We start from the raw sequence: 16,715 nt of genomic DNA, 5'->3' as shown, positions 1-16,715 counted from the left end.
TATATTCAAGTAGGTAGTGAATACAGTAGTCAGGAGAGAAACCCAGACTGTTTGGGCTCCAAAGGCCATTCATTGCCTCTTTGCCAAAGTAGTTTAACAGCCTAAACTATATACCTAAGGTAGTTTTCTCTCTCATCACACACCCTGGTACAGCTAAGTAGGAGAAGCCAACAAAGACCTAGTTTCCCTCTTGACAACAATAGTTCCCTGAGCCAGGAGGGGAACGGAGTGGCAATTTAAAAGGATGTATTCATCTAGATTTTAGAGATTTGCAAGGTTCCATGTCCCGTAAAAGTGCATTGTTGGAGACTTCACTCCCTAATTTCAAATTTGCAGTAGTTCTTAAAGGGTTAAGATTTTTACTCTTTTTCCTTTTGGTACTGAGAATTTACTGTTAATTAGCTGAAACCATAGGACTGACCTCAAAGTTGGGAGAGATGTGTTAATTGAGACATTTCAAAGAGAGCCGCATAGCACCAAGGCATGGTGTCAGCTCCAGTATTCCAACCCTAGTACTTCTTATTTTATCTACTTGCTCATTAAGAATTCAGTGTATAGTGAAACACTTCTTGGCAGCATTTCAAAAGAAGGAAAGCCACAAGAAAGTTAGATGCCAAGACCTGTGGTTCAGTAAAAAGCCAGACTGGCATAACATGGTTCACCTGATAAAAATGTATAATTTCTGGCTGAAATTTTGGATAGTTTGGTATAATGTGATGTATTTGAAAGCAATTATTGGCCCAGTTTGAAGAATAGTCTATAATTCACATTATCCTTACTCCACATTAAGAAGGTTTTACTATATTGAATTAATTATAGTCTCGTTGCCAAAGTGTGTCTTTCTGTATAGGTTCAGTTAAGTCAACAACCATAATAGAGCACTAATTACTGAATAATCTGAATGAAAGTGTGAAAATTTAATTTGCTTTTAAGTAACTTTGTTTTAGAATTATGATTATATAACTCTGTTCTACTTTTGCCAGATTGCTTCCTCCACAATTTCCTCAGGAAAAACCAGTGATCAGTGTTTATCCACCAATACGGCATCACTTAGTGGATAAACAAGGAGTGTATGTTACCTCCCCATTAGTAAGCAATGTATGTATATGCTATGATTTATTTCAAAATGTTCACTATACTTAATAGATAATCCTGATTTGGAGGCTTTTTGTTTTTCAGTGGTGAGGACCTGTTGATGTTAAAACTTGGGTTCATTGTAGATCTTTTATAGTAGTTAGGAAGGGATTAAAATTCAAATTTGCCTTACATTTTTTAGAATATGTATATGATTCACTAACGTGAAGGACTATAACTTAAGTGTACTCAGTATTTACCTTTGAACCTTCAGATTACTGTCAGTAGTGAAGTGTGGAAATAGTTCAGCTCCAGTATTAACTAAATAAACTTTTAACCTTATTTATGGTATTGCTTCTATAGTAAGTTGTGGATGTTCAGTTGACATAATATCCTTTGCCTTTCATTTAATTTTTGACTTATAAAAGTGGATGTAAGGTTAAGTTTTACAGTTTAATTATCTTAATGAGACTATATAATCTTTTTTCGAAAATGATTTCGATCACTGTGTATTACTGTTACTTTTAGTTTACAATGCATTCAGATCTTGGGAAAATTATTCAGAGTCTATTGGATGAGTTTTGGAAGAATCCTCCAGTTTTAGCTCCTGCTTCAACAGCATTCCCATAGTAAGTATGTTTGTAACAAAAGAGTTTGTATATACATTTATTTACTTTTGATCTGAGTAATCAAAGCATAGCTTAAAAATTCAAATAAGGTTAAAAGGCAGTCTGCTTTCCACATCCTCACCTTCACAGGCAGATACATTCATACTTTTCAGAGGTAACTGGATTTTATTTTTTAGCTGCTTGTCTAATATTTATCTTCATCTTTCTGAATAATATATAGATACTGCTCTCTGTTGATTCTTTGATTTTAGATACCATCTACTGACTTCCTATCATGATTAATGAAGGTTTTAGTTATTTTTCACATACCTTTCTTTTCCCTCATCCTCTGTGAAATTATGATTTTTACTTAAGTTTGTGTTTGGTACTTTCATTACATTGGCTCTCAGAATATTCCCTTCTGCTGAGCCAAGTACTTTATAATGATTACATTTCTGTTGTGGTATAATTTTTTGCATTTCTCTGGAGTTAATAATTACTTCAGTTTTCCATCAGTTTTGTATTCTTTGATGTTTTTAATTTCCCACCTCTTTTCAGCAGCTCTGAAAAATATCATTCAAATAATTTTTTCACATCATCAAGCCTGTCAGGTAATCTTGAGGTTCCAGTATTTTTTCCTTGCAAATATTGCTCCATTTTCCCCCTCCATTCTGAATTACTGTACAAGTGCTGTCCTGCCATCCTGGGATTTCCCTTTCCCACCTTCCTGTATGGGACTCTCCTTTTCCTGCATCCTGTGTTTTTTTCTTTCTCAGGCTATTTCCTAGTTTCTTGCTTTACTTACTCCCTGTGGCTTCCTAAGTAAAGGTGTGTTCAAGTTCCTAAGGATGAGTAACAGTTTATCCTAAAACTTGTGGTTGAAATAATGAGCATTTATTTTCCTTGTGAATCTGCAGTTTGGTTAGGTACTAATAGAGCTTGTTTGTGTTCCACCTTTGGCATCAACTGGCATGGCTTAAAACAGCAAACACATTTATTTGCTCATTATTCTTCAATTCAGGAAGGGTTCATCAGAGAGCTCTTCTCTGTTCTACTGACCATCAGCAAGCTCTCATCAGAAGCTCTTACCTGGGGAGGTCAGTTGAAATACCGAGATGCAGCCTGGGCTTCCTCACACCACCATGGCTGGGCTTCTGGGGTGAACATCCTGAAAGAGTTATGAGAAAGTCATATTCACCTTCTCTGGCCTAGCTGCTGAAGTCGCGCAGTGTCACTTCTGCTTCATTCAGTTTGTTGAGGCAGTCACGGAGTCCTGATCCGATTCGAGGGGAAGAAAATAGGCTTTTCTTCTTAATGGTGGAGTGGTAGGGTTCTAGAAGAGCATGTGTGCGTGCTCAGTCACTCATTTGTGCCCAATTCTTTGTGACCCCCATGGACTGTAGTCTGCCAGGCTTCTCTGTCCATGGGATTCTCTAGGCAAGAATACCGGAGTGGGTTGCCATGCCCTCTTCCAGGGAAATCTTCCCAACCCAGGGATTGAAGCCATGTCTCCTGCCCTTTCAGGCAGATTCTTTACCACTGAGTCATCTGGGAACCCCCCTGGGAGAGCACATGGGACCAGAAGTAGTGCTGTGACCATTTTTGAAAGTACAGTATGCCTTAAGATGCTGGGAAGAATAATTTTGAGATTTCTTCTTTTTAACCTGCAAATATCTTTAATATGCCCTCATACTTCATAGTTGATAGAGTGTGTTGAAGTGGTTTCCACTGACTTTTTTGTTTTGTTTTTCTTTTTGTTTTTTGTTTTAATTTCTTTTTGTTTGTTTGTTTTATTTGGTTTTTCTCCACTGAGAATTTTGAAAGCATACCTCTATTCCTAAGGTGTCCCGTGCCATTTCGATTTCTAATCCTTTGTTACTTTTTGTGTTCAATATTCTAAAATTGCATAATGCTGCAACTTCTGACAGTCACTATTTCCTCTTCCTCTAATATCTCTTGCCTTAATTGCCCAGTTCTTTTACTTAATTTACTTTTTCTTGTTCAAAAATCAGGTCGTATTTTAACACTGCCTGGAAATCAGCTTGGGCTAGATTATCCCATTCATTAGGTATATCAAACTCAGCCATCACTTTGCGCTCCTGTGTCTTTGTCCTAGAGTCAGAAGCCTCTGTGATATTCTTTATCTAAAAACTGAATTTACTATTTTCTTCCAGGATAGGGCTAAGTATATCTCATTCACCTTATTTGAAAACATAAGCCAAAAAGTCTGTTTGTTCCCATATCAAATAAGTTCTGTGATTTAGTACACATTGTTTAAAAAGCAAGTTTGCTACATTTCTTAGATTATATTATAGGTTGTACCTATAATAGTTTTGTTCAGAATTATTAAGACTTTATTTCAAGGATATATTTCAAGTAGAAATATTCTCATGTTGATCATATTCTTCCTAAATAACACTTTATATTTACATACATGTTATTAATATACTTTAGATAAAAGTAAAGCTCTAAGATTAAGGTGAGCCATACTTTGAAATAAACAAGCTTATTAGAAAACTATCTTATTTTTTTCAATCATAGATTCACTTGGCTTAAAATTTTAAAAATATAAAGGGGTGTGGGGTAAAAAGTTCCCTTCCATTTCTTTTTCTCTTGCAATTCACTTTTTCTTCTCATTGGTATCCAAAGTTGGTTGTTTGAGTGCATATGTATAGAACTCCTGAGATATTTTATGTATATACAAAGAAATATGTACATGCAGTATTTTATTCCCTCCTTTTTTTACACAAATGATAGCATACTATTCCCTTGCCTTTTTTTTTTTCATCTCACTAGTGGTATGGTTCAGAGAGCCTTCCATATTGGTACATAAAGCACTTCCTCATTCTTCTTAATGGCCACAAAGTACTTGTTTTATGGACACAACATAACTTAAGACTCCTAGTAATGGAATTTTTGTTGTTTCCAATCTTGCATAAAAGGCCCACCCTTTTGCCCTTAGTGATGCAATGAATAACATTAAAAACATTTTACCCAACTGTAAGTATTTTGTTGGATACATTGTCAAAGTGGTATACATATTTGTAAGTTTGACTAATATTTCAGAATTGCCCTAAGGAGTAAGTTGTACCAGTTTTTACTCCTGTGCTGCTGCTGCTGCTAAGTCGCTTCAGTCATGTCCGACTCTGTGCGACCCCAGAGACGGCAGCCCACCAGGCTCCCCCGTCCCTGGGATTCTCCAGGCAAGAACACTGGAGTGGGTTGCCATTTCCTTCTCCAATGCATGAAAGGGAAAAGTGAAAGTGAAGTCGCTCAATAGTGTCCAACTCTTAGCGACCCTATGGACTGCAGCCTACCAGGCTCCTCCATCCGTGGGATTTTCCAGGCAAGAGTACTGGAGTGGGGTGCCATGGCCTTCTCCTCCTACTCCTATATGCAGTGCTTATTCCCTTTGCTGACATGGTGATTTATCAAAAGGGATCTTTGCTAATTTTTAAGTGGAAAATGATGTTAGTATAACTTAATTTGTTTTATCGTACAGTGAAGTTGAATCTTTTCCTAAACAGTGAAGTTGAATCTTTTCCTAATTTTTTTTTCTCTTTTCTTGAACTTGTGTATTCTATCTGATTCTCCATTTTGCTATTGGGTTGTTAGTCTTGTCAGTGTGTAGAAGTTCTTTATGTATATATTAGAAAAATTAACCATTTTCCTATGACATGAGTTTCAAATGTTTTCCCCCAGTTTATTTGTCTTTATTTATAATAGGCTTTGTCATATAGAGAGTTTTGTTGTTGTTTGTTTATGTCAAGGGATTTTTATCATTTTCTCTTATGACTTTTGAATTTGGGATCACAGAAAGTCCTTTCCCACCCCAAAGTTTTAATTTCCATGATATCTTCCAGTTCTTTAAGATTTTTTTTTAAATTAAAGAAAAAAGCTTTCTGTTTTAATTTGTTCCATTTGGTTTCTCTTTTATTATTATTATGAGGATCTGGCTTCAATTTAATTTTTTTCCAGATGTCGCAGTGCTATTTATTGACCTCTCTCTCTTTTTTTTTTCACCTGATTTGAAATCTTGTTTTACTATATCCTAATTGCTATATATGCTTGGGAATTTTCTGGATTTTGTATTCAGTTCCATTGATCTTCCTATCCATTGCCAGTGTTTTCCTTTAAAAAAAAGTTTTTTAAAATTAAGGTTTTCTATTGTGTTTTGCTTTATGCCAGGATTAAACTCTCTTTACCCTCTTTTTTCAGGTTCTTTTCTTTATATTATTTATTTTTCTGTATAAACTTCAGTATTACAATTTTAACATTTGTGACAAATTTTCTTCCAAACAATTACAATTTTTTGCTAACTTATGTCATTAAATATGACATTAAATTATGTCAAAAACAGTAGCACTCCCATTTAAAAAATTGTTTAAGCTAGATATATTTTGGAACATTTCAATACTCTGATATGTATTTTTCCCCAACACCACCAAGTAATTCTCCAGTTCTCAGCAAACACCGTGTTCCCTGCAAATTGAACTCAGTTCTGATGTTCACAATTCTGTCCACCTGGAGATGGGGTCAGATCCACAGATGAGGGAGTCACAGACTGCTCCATTTCACATATCAATGGAAAATCCATAGATGGTTCCTGTGCTTCTGACTAACTGGCTATAAATCAGAGGTTCCCATGGATTCCCCCCACCCACCCCTGTTTTGATTAATTTAAATGGCTCATGAAACTTCAAAAATAAATTTACATATGTTTAGTGGTTGGTTGTAAAGGATACAGATGAATAGCCAGAGGAAGAGGTGCCTACAGCAGGGCACGGTCTAGGAGAGCCCTGAGCACAGCAGCTTTTGTCCCCATAGACTATGGATGCATTCACGAGCAGGGCGCTTGTCGAATCTTCCTGTTCTAGAGATTTTATAGAGCTTAATTAGCAGCCCCCCTCTTCCCTGAGATCGATGAGTGGAGCTGAAAGTTGCAACTTTCTGTCACTTGGTCTTTTTGGTGACCAACCCCGTCCTCAGACTGTATAGGGATTAGCCTATATGTTGTTAAGTTAGATGCCTGCCCCCTCAGGATGATGCTTTAAGATGGGCAGATGAGCCTCTATCACAGTAAGTGGGGTCCTCTAATGCGCTGGGCCCTGAGCCAGGAAATCCTGTGCCTCCGAGCCCTTTGAGAGCTGTTCTTAGTTTGCCGTGCCTTGTGGCTTTCTGGGATGTGAGCTCTTTTGTCTTCAGAGCTAGATGTTTGGGGTGTTTGTCTCTCAGCCTCAAACTCAAACCTTAACCCTCCAGAGAAAAGCTCTGGGTTTTGAGTTTTCTTCAGGTTGTAGGTCCTCTTCCTGAGGGTGGGGTTTATGGTGAGATTGTGTCTCAACCTCTCCTACTAGCCTAGATGTCATTTTCTTCTTGTTTGCCTGATTTGCTCAGATACTTTGGGGGTTTTTTTCCGGATGAAATTGTTCCATATATAGCTGTCGATTAAATTTCTGTGGGAGGTGAATCCAGGATCTTCCTATGTCACCATCTTGAATCAGAACCCTGTATTTATCATCTTGCAAAAATATATTTTCTGACTTTATCTTGAGTACATACTGCTGTGCCACTTTTTCTAATATATATGCATGATTTTTACATGCATCTTTTAAAAAAAAATTCAGGAAAGGCTTTCCTGGGACTTGTGCTGCAGCACGAGGGAGTGAACTCAAGAAACTGGGTACCCTTGCTTGCTCTCCGAGGAGAGCAGGCTGGTTCCTCACATGGAGTGAGGATGGGGGCGGCTTGTGGTTGGGCAGAAGAAGGGGTGGCCCAGCTGGCCTGCCTACCCCATGGTGTTGCTGTGTACAAGGATCATGCATAGTACCCTGCTTTTGCCCCAGGTACCTCAGAAGTGGCTGTTGGTTTGTGGCCTTTTTGTGACATTTCATAATTTTGTAATATTATTCATAATTACCCTGACTGCGGTGCATTCGGTTGTTTTTAGGCCCTTAAAGTTTCTTTGTATTCTGTTGCTTAAGGAGACATTTGTCCAGGTGCAGGCACTCCATCCAATAAAAGGTCTCAGATTCAAGGTCCCAGCCTATCTGAGGTGTTTATGCATCTTTTTTATAGTTAAGCATTTTTAGCAATTCATCTATACAATTAATTTTTCTTTGAAATTTTCTAGAAAAGCAGTCTTGACTTTCAGTCAGATTTTGCCAAATATAGTGAAAGCTACTAAACAATTGCTATTTGAACAAGTTTCGTGGACTAAGTGTTCTCCATTTCTTCTCTGAAAATATTCATTGATGCCAGTAGAATGCTCAAAACTCAAATATGGCCTTTCTATTCACTTCAACTGTGACCAGTTGAACTTACATTTTCTAAAACATACTTCTTTTTCATGGAAAGAAATAAAAATATTCTTTTTAAGGGGTGTTCTTATTTTTCCAATTTATATGATATCTAATTTACTTATAAAAACTAGTGGCCCCTGCCATAAACAAATTCCATCTATAGTGCATAACAGTTGTTATTTAGAACAATTAAGGAATAATTTTACAAATTTACTCCTAAAATCTAATCGCATGTTTTTCCTCTCTTTCTCTTTAGCCTGTACAGTAACCCAGGTGGGATGCCTCCTTATGCTTCTCAGGGTTTCCCATTTCTTCCTCCGTATCCCCCACAAGAAGCTAACAGGACTATCAGCTCTTTATCTGTTGCTGACACTGTTTCTTCTTCAACAACAAGTTATACAACCGCCAAACCCGCTGCTCCTTCATTTGGTGTCCTTTCAAATCTGCCATTGCCCGTTCCCACAACAGACACTTCAACACCGGTTGGTATCTCCAGATATCTGTATTTTGTACCCTTGAAATACTCAGTCAGCAAACATCATATTCCTCCTCGTGCCAACCACTATGGCACAAAAGATTTTTAAAAAATCACATTTTCAACTTAAGGAACAATGTCAAAGAGGTAACCATCAAATAACTGTAAGTAGAAATGTTAGTCTAGAGTTACTATGAAGACACAGTTGAGGGAATAGTCAGTGCTCCCAGGGACCAATGTAGAGCTAGAAAGATAACCTTTATATAAGATGAGATTCTTTTTTTTATACCACTTTATCCTTGGTGCCTCAAAGTATGCCTGATCCGTACAGTAGGTGCTCATTTAAAATGAGGCGGATGAATGAATGAGCTCATGCTTGAGGCCACATTTTGATAGATGGTAATGAATTTGCCAGGATGATAAGGTGTTGTCATGTAAGGTAATTCTAAGAGGCAGCAGCTCTGACAAAGATGTGGAAGCATAAACCAGATGGCACATTTGTGAAGCCGCCTGTTACAGAACCCTCAGGTTTCATACAGAACGCAGGCAAAGACACAAGAAGGATTATGTAGGAGAAGCACGTGTCAGCTTATGGAAGGTCTGCCCTAGGGTACTAAGGACATGTAAACCAGTGTCTCATTGGTTTAAAAAACTGTGTTCTTAAATTAAGCTGGTAACTGCTGCCACAAGGGACATTACTGAGGGAGAGACCGTACATTAAACGTATTGAGATTTAAAGGCCTTTATTTTTAACCCTTAGTAAAAGAGAACTTTTCATGGGTCCTTGATTTTAAAATGTGACCCATATATTCAGACAATGTATATTCTATTCCTTATCTTCCCTACTGTCTTATAGAAGTTACTTAGGTAACTCTTGAGACTTTTTGCCAAGTTAGTAACTTTTCTAAATGTAGTGCCTTTTGCTTGAGACATACTCATATACATCAATGAAACACGCATATAATTCTCCACATTTGTCACAGATATCTCACAATTGGAGATTTGTTTTATAACCACAGGTAGTCACATGATCCTTCCTCATCAAAAAAAAAAAGAAGAGCCAGTAACCCTATATGTATAAAGATGCACTGAGAAAGATGGAGTGAAAAAGAATGGGAGGGTAAGGACAGTGTGGAGTGCCAAGAGGATGTGTGATAGTGAAAATAGTTATTGGATGCAGTACATTAAAAGTTACTTTTATAACCAGATAGCAATAGTCGAAAAGATGGCTAAAACTTAGCACTATTTCAATCTCTCTTTAGATAAGCCAAAATGGTTTTGCTTACAAGATGCCCGATATTCCTGATACATTTCCAGAACTCTCAGAACTAAGGTAAAAAGCTTGGACAGTAACATTGGTGTTTGTTGTCTATTTAGTTTGTAAATGCACACATCATTTTCATGTTGTCACTATTGCTGTATCTTAGTGGGAAGTGGAAAGTTTTATGAATCTGTGCTATGTCTTGCAGTTCATATTTATTGACTTTGTAGTCTGTATCCAGGAATTTCTCTAGATCCTGGGAATGCTATAATAGTTACCAGGATAACGATGTCCTTTCTCTTGTGTGGCTTACCTTCTTGTGAAAACTATTTCTGAATACATTAAAGTTCTCATAAAGTAATAGAAAAGTGTTTTTACAAAGCCATATTTTATTCAGATTTATGGCAGAAAAGTTGAATATTCAAGTTTAAGGTATCATTTTTCATGAGACACTGTTTCCCTAAGAGGCTCCATGAAAAAAATGTTCTGTGGTCACTCAGGCTTGTAAAGTTGCACTCTTTATACCACTGTTGAAGGTTTATGGTAGTCATGAGGCTATTATCAATGAGACTACTTAATGCTATTTAAAATGTTTGCAGTTGTTCTTGTCTTTAGTATATATCCCACCAGGGATGTACAGCCAAATACTCATGAGAAATCCTATAGTTAAAAAAAGTTGAACTTTGTTTGACCCAATGTTTTGCAGTCATTTTAACAAAATAGTGACTTATTTTGTGCTGATAACGTTAATTAATGAAGTTTACAAATACCACATACATGTTATAAAGCAGTTGAATGCAGTGTGATGCTTGCAGCCACCCCAGAAAATAGGTATTATTATTGTGGCCGTGTTATAAAGGATTCTTTCCTTTCTTCGTTTTTAAAAAAATTATTATGAAAATGTCAATACGAAAAGATGAACCTCTTTGCTAACCTTCCTCCAGCTTTTTTACAGGAAATATGGGTATAGGTCAGAATTAAACTCATAAAACTTTTAAAAATATTTGAAGTGTTTTAATCCATTACTATCTTTTTTTTCTTTCTGTTTTTTTTTTTTTGTTTTTTTTTTTGTTTTTTTAAAACAGTTCCATCTTTAGTAGGGAACTTTGGCAAAACAAAGATGCCATGGGTTCATCATGAACAGTTTTTTTCCCTGACCTAAAGTCAACCATTTTTCTGAAGGGAACTTATTCTTTTTCAAAATAACAATTCCAGTAAGATAACAGTATCAATAACAGTTATTGAAAGCAGAGTAAGTTCTCCTTTTGTTTTTTACAATTCATTTGTCTTTAGGATATATTTCATCAGAGATGTACAGCCAAATATTATTTTTTAAAGGCTTTTTAATGAAACTTTTTTGGATGACAATATAACTTAGGGAAAAAAAACAGGTTCATTTATTTCCTCTTGCTTTGAACTTTAGAGACTTTTTTTTTCCTTGTTTAATTTTATTTTTTAATTATATAGTGCTTTTGTGTGGATCTCTAGTCAAAACTGAAAGACACTCAAAAGCTTGAGCTTGCTCCATACCCCATCCTTCCAGTTCCCTCTTACACTCTGGATATCGATTTTTGCTTTGGGATTACCCTTCCACCATTGTTTTGTAAAAACATTTTTATGAATACATGTACATAGACACATACCTTTATCATTTATTGTGATAGCCACATGCCTATTAGCTAAATCGTCTTGATACTGTGTTTAGACTACTTTTTGTTCCAGTGTGTTTGGTGTTTTATTTGCTTTTAAGGTTACAGTTTGCCTTCTTCCGAGTATATATAAAAATACATGTCAAAGATTATGTAGAACTCTGTCAGCTGAACAAAGCTGAAAAACTGGATATTTATTGTCATGGAGAAAATCTAGATAACTGACATTCATTAACATTTTCTTCTATTGTGTTTCTAGTGTGTCACAACTTACAGATATGAATGAGCAAGAGGATGTATTACTAGAGCAGTTTGTGACTTTGCCTCAACTAAAACAAATTATTACTGACAAGGATGACTTAGTAAAAAGTATTGAGGAACTAGCAAGTATGTCTTTCTTTACTTTTTAAATTTCCCAAGAAAAATGTGATCTTTATCTAGAAATAAACTAGAATTTATCTTACAGGAAAAAATCTCCTTTTGGAGCCCAGCTTGGAAGCCAAAAGGCAAACTGTTTTAGATAAGGTATGAGTTAGTTATCATTTTTAAGAAGTCCATATAATTTTAAAGTAGAATGAAACAGCATTTTGATTTTCTCTTTTAGTATGAATTACTTACACAAATGAAATCAACTTTTGAAAAGAAGATGCAAAGGCAGCATGAACTTAGTGAGGTAAGATTGTTGAGCTGTTTTCTTTTACCATAAGAATTTTTACTCTTTTTTTTTTTTTTTTTTTTGACAGTTAACAAAAACATGTTTATTTTTGTCTTCAAAGAACAAACTGTTCTTTTCCCAATATAATCTTGATTAACTTACAAAAATGGGCATTTACAATGCATCGTCAAAGCATTTCCCTTTAATGGGAAACTTGACTTCACAGAATACAAACATTAAAAGACTAAAAAAAAACTTTTGTTGTCATTACAAGACAGAACAGCATCTAGCATAAGTCAAGGAAGTCATTCATATTTCAGGTCCTTGTCCTCCAGGAACCAGCATTGGTATATTATTTCCCTTTAGAAAAATTGGATCTAATTTAGTAATTCTTCTTCCTTCTGGTATGATTTCAAATTCAGTGACATCTTCCAATACCATATTGACAAAGTCACCAAATCCCAGAAGTATACCAACAGTCTCCTCATCACTCTTCATCTCAATGTGAATTCTTGATCCTATCCACTTGTCCACAAGATCTAGAGGAAGCAGCTACAACGGGTTAGTGGTCAAATTAGCTGCCATGGCTAAGCTGGAAGTGGACTAGAAGTTTTACTCTTAATATACACGAGCCACATTCTTAAATGTATTATTATCAGAAAGCATTTATTAGGCATTCGAGTTTATAAGGAGATGATAAACAGCCTTGAGTTATGCAGATGAACAGCTCTCAGTTTTATGAGCCATTATCAGTCATTTTGTGGTCATGCAAGAGCATTTGGTTCCAAAACAGAGAAATATAAAAAGCCCCATAAATAACTGCTCTGGGAGAGTTATTATAAAGCCAATTTAACTCTTCTAATAAAAGTTAAAAAGAAAAATTTTAGTTTTAGACTTACTTGCAAGCCTGTATACAGCTATCTTAAACAAGAAGTTAGCAAATTGGAAAATATAACATATAGAAAGTATAAAATATAATTCACCACAAATAATAACTTTATACTAGAAATCTAGTTATGTGAAAAATCGAAAGCTTTTTATAAAATTAACCCTTGTTTCTGAAGAAAAAAAAAACTTTAAATTAAAAGGGGGAAATCATTTAAAAAATTAAATCGGACATAATCTTCATATATCAACAACCCACATCATAACTAACAATATTCTGTTTCCTTTAAAATCAGGAATTCTAGGAAGTGAAGCCAATGTAGTAAAACATAAACTAGAAATAAAACAGGAAAAGAAAATGGTAAAGAGAATATAAATTTATAAAAGATTTCATATAATACGATCGTTCTTTTTAACTTTTTATTTTGTATTGGGGTATAGCCGATTAACAATGTTGTGATAGTTTCAGGTGAATAGCCAAGGGACTCAGCTGTACATACACATATATCCATTCTCCCCGAAACTCCCCTCCCATCCATGCTGCCATGTAACACTGAGCAGAGTTTTCCATGTGCTATACAGCAGATCCTTGTTGGTTAGCCATTTTAAATACAGCAGTGTATACATGTTGATCTCAAACATCCTACCTATCCCTTTCCCCCATTCTTCCTGCCTAGGAACTGTAAGTTCATTCTCTATGTCTTTGTATTATCTCCTTGCTTTCTTTCCCATGTGGTCTTCCTCCATTTATACTAAAGTTTTTGGCATGTTCTGGCCTATCTCAGTTTTTGCAAGGGAAGATTTACCTTTGTTTATTGATGTGTTTTTGGCTATTATGTTCCTGGTCGGCTATTAAAAGGTATATGGTACTCTAGACCTTTGTCCTGGAGTATAATTTCATTGCCTTTAGGAGCTCTGGAATCAGAGGGTAATGTGAGAGATTTTTAAGATTACTTGATCCAACCAATTGCTGACACTGTGCAATTGTTATATCTTTTGCATTGCACTAAGCTTGTTGCATATGTTGCCCATTATTCCACACAAAAACCTATGAGGGTAGGTATTGTTACTATTTTTCCATTTTACAGATGAGGAAACTGAGGCACGTGGATATTAAATAACATCCCTGAGGTCATACAAATGGAAAGTGTCAGAGTCAGGAATCACACATAAGAAGTCCTCCCCTCTCTTAGCCAGAAGATCTGAGAGAATCAATTGAAATACTTTTGGAGGCACTTTAGAGCTTACTAGATGAAGAGGCTTTTCTCAGTAATCAGCACCATTCCTTAGACAAACTTAATAAACTCATTCCTTAATTTAATAAAGAATACTAGAAACCAAAAGCAAACATCACAGTTAATTACTCAACATTTCCAGGATCATTTTAATGTTAGGAGTGAGACAGTGATGCCCCAATATCACTATTTAGCTTCTATCCCATTTTCCTTCCCACTAAGGAGTTTTTCAGAGCACTAGGTATTAATGATTTTCTTTCTTGATTTTCTTTTTCAGAGCTGTAGTGCAAGTGCTCTACAGGCAAGATTAAAAGTAGCTGCACATGAAGCTGAGGAAGAATCTGATAATATTGCAGAAGATTTCTTGGAGGGAAAAACAGATATAGATGATTTTCTCAGTAGCTTCATGGAAAAGAGAACAGTATGTAATATTCTTTGGTTGAGGACAAGTGACAGCGTAATATCAAATTACTTATGTATTAGATCAGATCAGATCAGTCGCTCAGTCGTGTCCGACTCTTCGCGACCCCATGAATCGCAGCACGCCAGGCCTCCCTGTCCATCACCAGCTCTCGGAGTTCACTCAGACTCACATCCATCGAGTCAGTGATGACATCCAGCCATCTCATCCTCTGTCGTCCCCTTCTCCTCCTGCCCGCAATCCCTCCCAGCATCAGAGTCTTTTGCAATGAGTCAACTCTTTGCATGAGGTGGCCAAAGTACTGGAGTTTCAGCTTTAGCATCATTCCTTCCAAAGAAATCCCAGGGCTGATCTCCTTCAGAATGGACTGGTTGATCTCCCTACAGTCCAAGGGACTCTCAAGAGTCTTCTCCAACACCACAGTTCAAAAGCATCAATTCTTCGGCGCTCAGCCTTCTTCACAGTCCAACTCTCACATCCATACATGACCACAGGAAAAACCATAGCCTTGACTAGACGAACCTTTGTTGGCAAAGTAATGTCTCTGCTTTTGAATATGCTAACTAGGTTATATTCATGAGTAAAAAAAAAAAAAAACTTAGCACATTACTGAGCTGGAGTTTTGAGAGCCATGAGAGGAAACTGAAGCGCCTCTGAGAATGATAGCAGCTTGCTACTATCACTTTATACCTGCTTGTTGTGAGTACACAAGCATGTGAATCACATAACAGTTCTGTTTCAGAAATGATAGCTGCAGTCTACTCTAGTCTTAATAGTCAAATACTATTTTTTAAAGTCTTTAATGAAGCTTTTTTGGATGACAGTATAACTTAGGGGAAGAAAACAGGTTCATTTATTTCCATTTGCTTTGAACTGTAGAGAATTTTTTTCCTTGTTTAATTTTATTTTTTAATTATATAATGCTTTTGTGTGGATCTCTAGTCTAAGTCTTAAAAGTTGTGATATACTCCTGAATAACCTGTTTCATAAGCTGTTTAAAATTTAGGAGAATAACTTAAAAAGGTTTTTTTCGTTTGTTTATTGTCCACACTGGATGGCTTGTGGGATCTTCATTCCACAGTCAGGGATTGAACCCAGGCCACTGCCATGAAAATGCCAAGTCCTTCCCACTAGACCACCAGGGAATTCCCTATGGAGATTTTTTTTTTTTTTAATTTTTTTGTTTTAATATTAATTGAGAACATTCTGGAGATAGTTTCTGTTCTAGTATTTCCATTATATTTAAAGAAAAGATATTGAAGTCTGCTTAGCAGTATCTTATCCTTTGGTAAGTCCTATGTATTTACCTAATTTCTCTGGAACATCACAGTTATTTATAACCTTTATACAATTAAGTTCTACTGTAAAGGAAAGTGGGCCAGATTTTATTATTCCCGTTTTCCACGAGAGAAAATTGAAGTTCAGGGACATTATTGACTATAGCTTTAATGAGGCATTCATTTCTAGTCCTTTTTTTTTTTGGTACTATATAACTGTATTGTGAGGTTTTTGTTTGTTAAGCTTCCAGGGTAACAACAGTAGGATTTATTTTCATATTTTTAAAACACAGGTATTTGAAATTATATAATCAGAGAACTGGTATAAAGGATCAGAATGTGTTTTACATTCTAGAGGTTTACAGACAAAGATTATCTTCCAAACAAAATTTTTTTTTTTTTTGATTCTTAAATTCTGTGCCACCTTAGACATCCACAATTTAATGTCAACGAGTTGAAAGATTCTTACTTAGAATTCTGTCAAAATGTAGCTAGTTGTAGGAAGATTATTGGAGAAGTGACTGGTTTTTAAATAATTATCTTCTAGATTTGCCACTGTAGAAGAGCCAAGGAAGAGAAACTTCAACAAGTGATAGCAATGCACAGCCAGTTTCATGCTCCACTATAGGTAAATTGTATTCTGGAAGGTTTGTGTCTTGAGGCTATTGCATGGCTCTCTTTAATGAAGTGTTCTTACCAGTGCTTGTTCAGCCAGCTTTAAGCATAATACTATCGTTACAGCTACCATGCTATGTAACATGTAGAATACTTTGTGTTATCTATTAAGCATGATGTTATACACCTAAGCATATGGCCAGTATAAATTGTTTGCATGTTTTCTCAGTATGGTATTTGCTTAAATGAGTTTTGTTT

The 16,715-nt window shown here is 35.9% G+C and overlaps 2 protein-coding genes across 2 annotated transcripts in view; one reads left to right on the top strand and one right to left on the bottom strand.

Moving 5' to 3' along the window:
• Positions 1–16,715, top strand: part of VPS37A (VPS37A subunit of ESCRT-I) — a 33,667-nt gene that overhangs the window by 14,405 nt on the left and 2,547 nt on the right. Inside the window, exons 3-11 of the mRNA NM_001046161.2 lie at positions 984–1,098; positions 1,603–1,703; positions 8,241–8,466; positions 9,722–9,792; positions 11,629–11,756; positions 11,836–11,894; positions 11,974–12,042; positions 14,422–14,565; positions 16,390–16,470. Of these exons, the coding sequence (NP_001039626.1) occupies positions 984–1,098; positions 1,603–1,703; positions 8,241–8,466; positions 9,722–9,792; positions 11,629–11,756; positions 11,836–11,894; positions 11,974–12,042; positions 14,422–14,565; positions 16,390–16,470 (994 nt within the window). The remainder of the gene's footprint in view (positions 1–983; positions 1,099–1,602; positions 1,704–8,240; positions 8,467–9,721; positions 9,793–11,628; positions 11,757–11,835; positions 11,895–11,973; positions 12,043–14,421; positions 14,566–16,389; positions 16,471–16,715) is intronic.
• Positions 12,300–12,584, bottom strand: LOC100296401 (U6 snRNA-associated Sm-like protein LSm5). Its single transcript, XM_059882344.1, has one exon. It carries the CDS (start codon positions 12,520–12,522, stop codon positions 12,334–12,336), a length of 189 nt encoding a protein of 62 aa, XP_059738327.1. The 5' UTR covers positions 12,523–12,584; the 3' UTR covers positions 12,300–12,333.

This window comes from Bos taurus, chromosome 27 (genome assembly GCF_002263795.3).
Source record: "Bos taurus isolate L1 Dominette 01449 registration number 42190680 breed Hereford chromosome 27, ARS-UCD2.0, whole genome shotgun sequence".
NCBI lineage: Eukaryota > Metazoa > Chordata > Mammalia > Artiodactyla > Bovidae > Bos > Bos taurus.
This window is presented reverse-complemented; position numbering and strand designations above follow the sequence as displayed.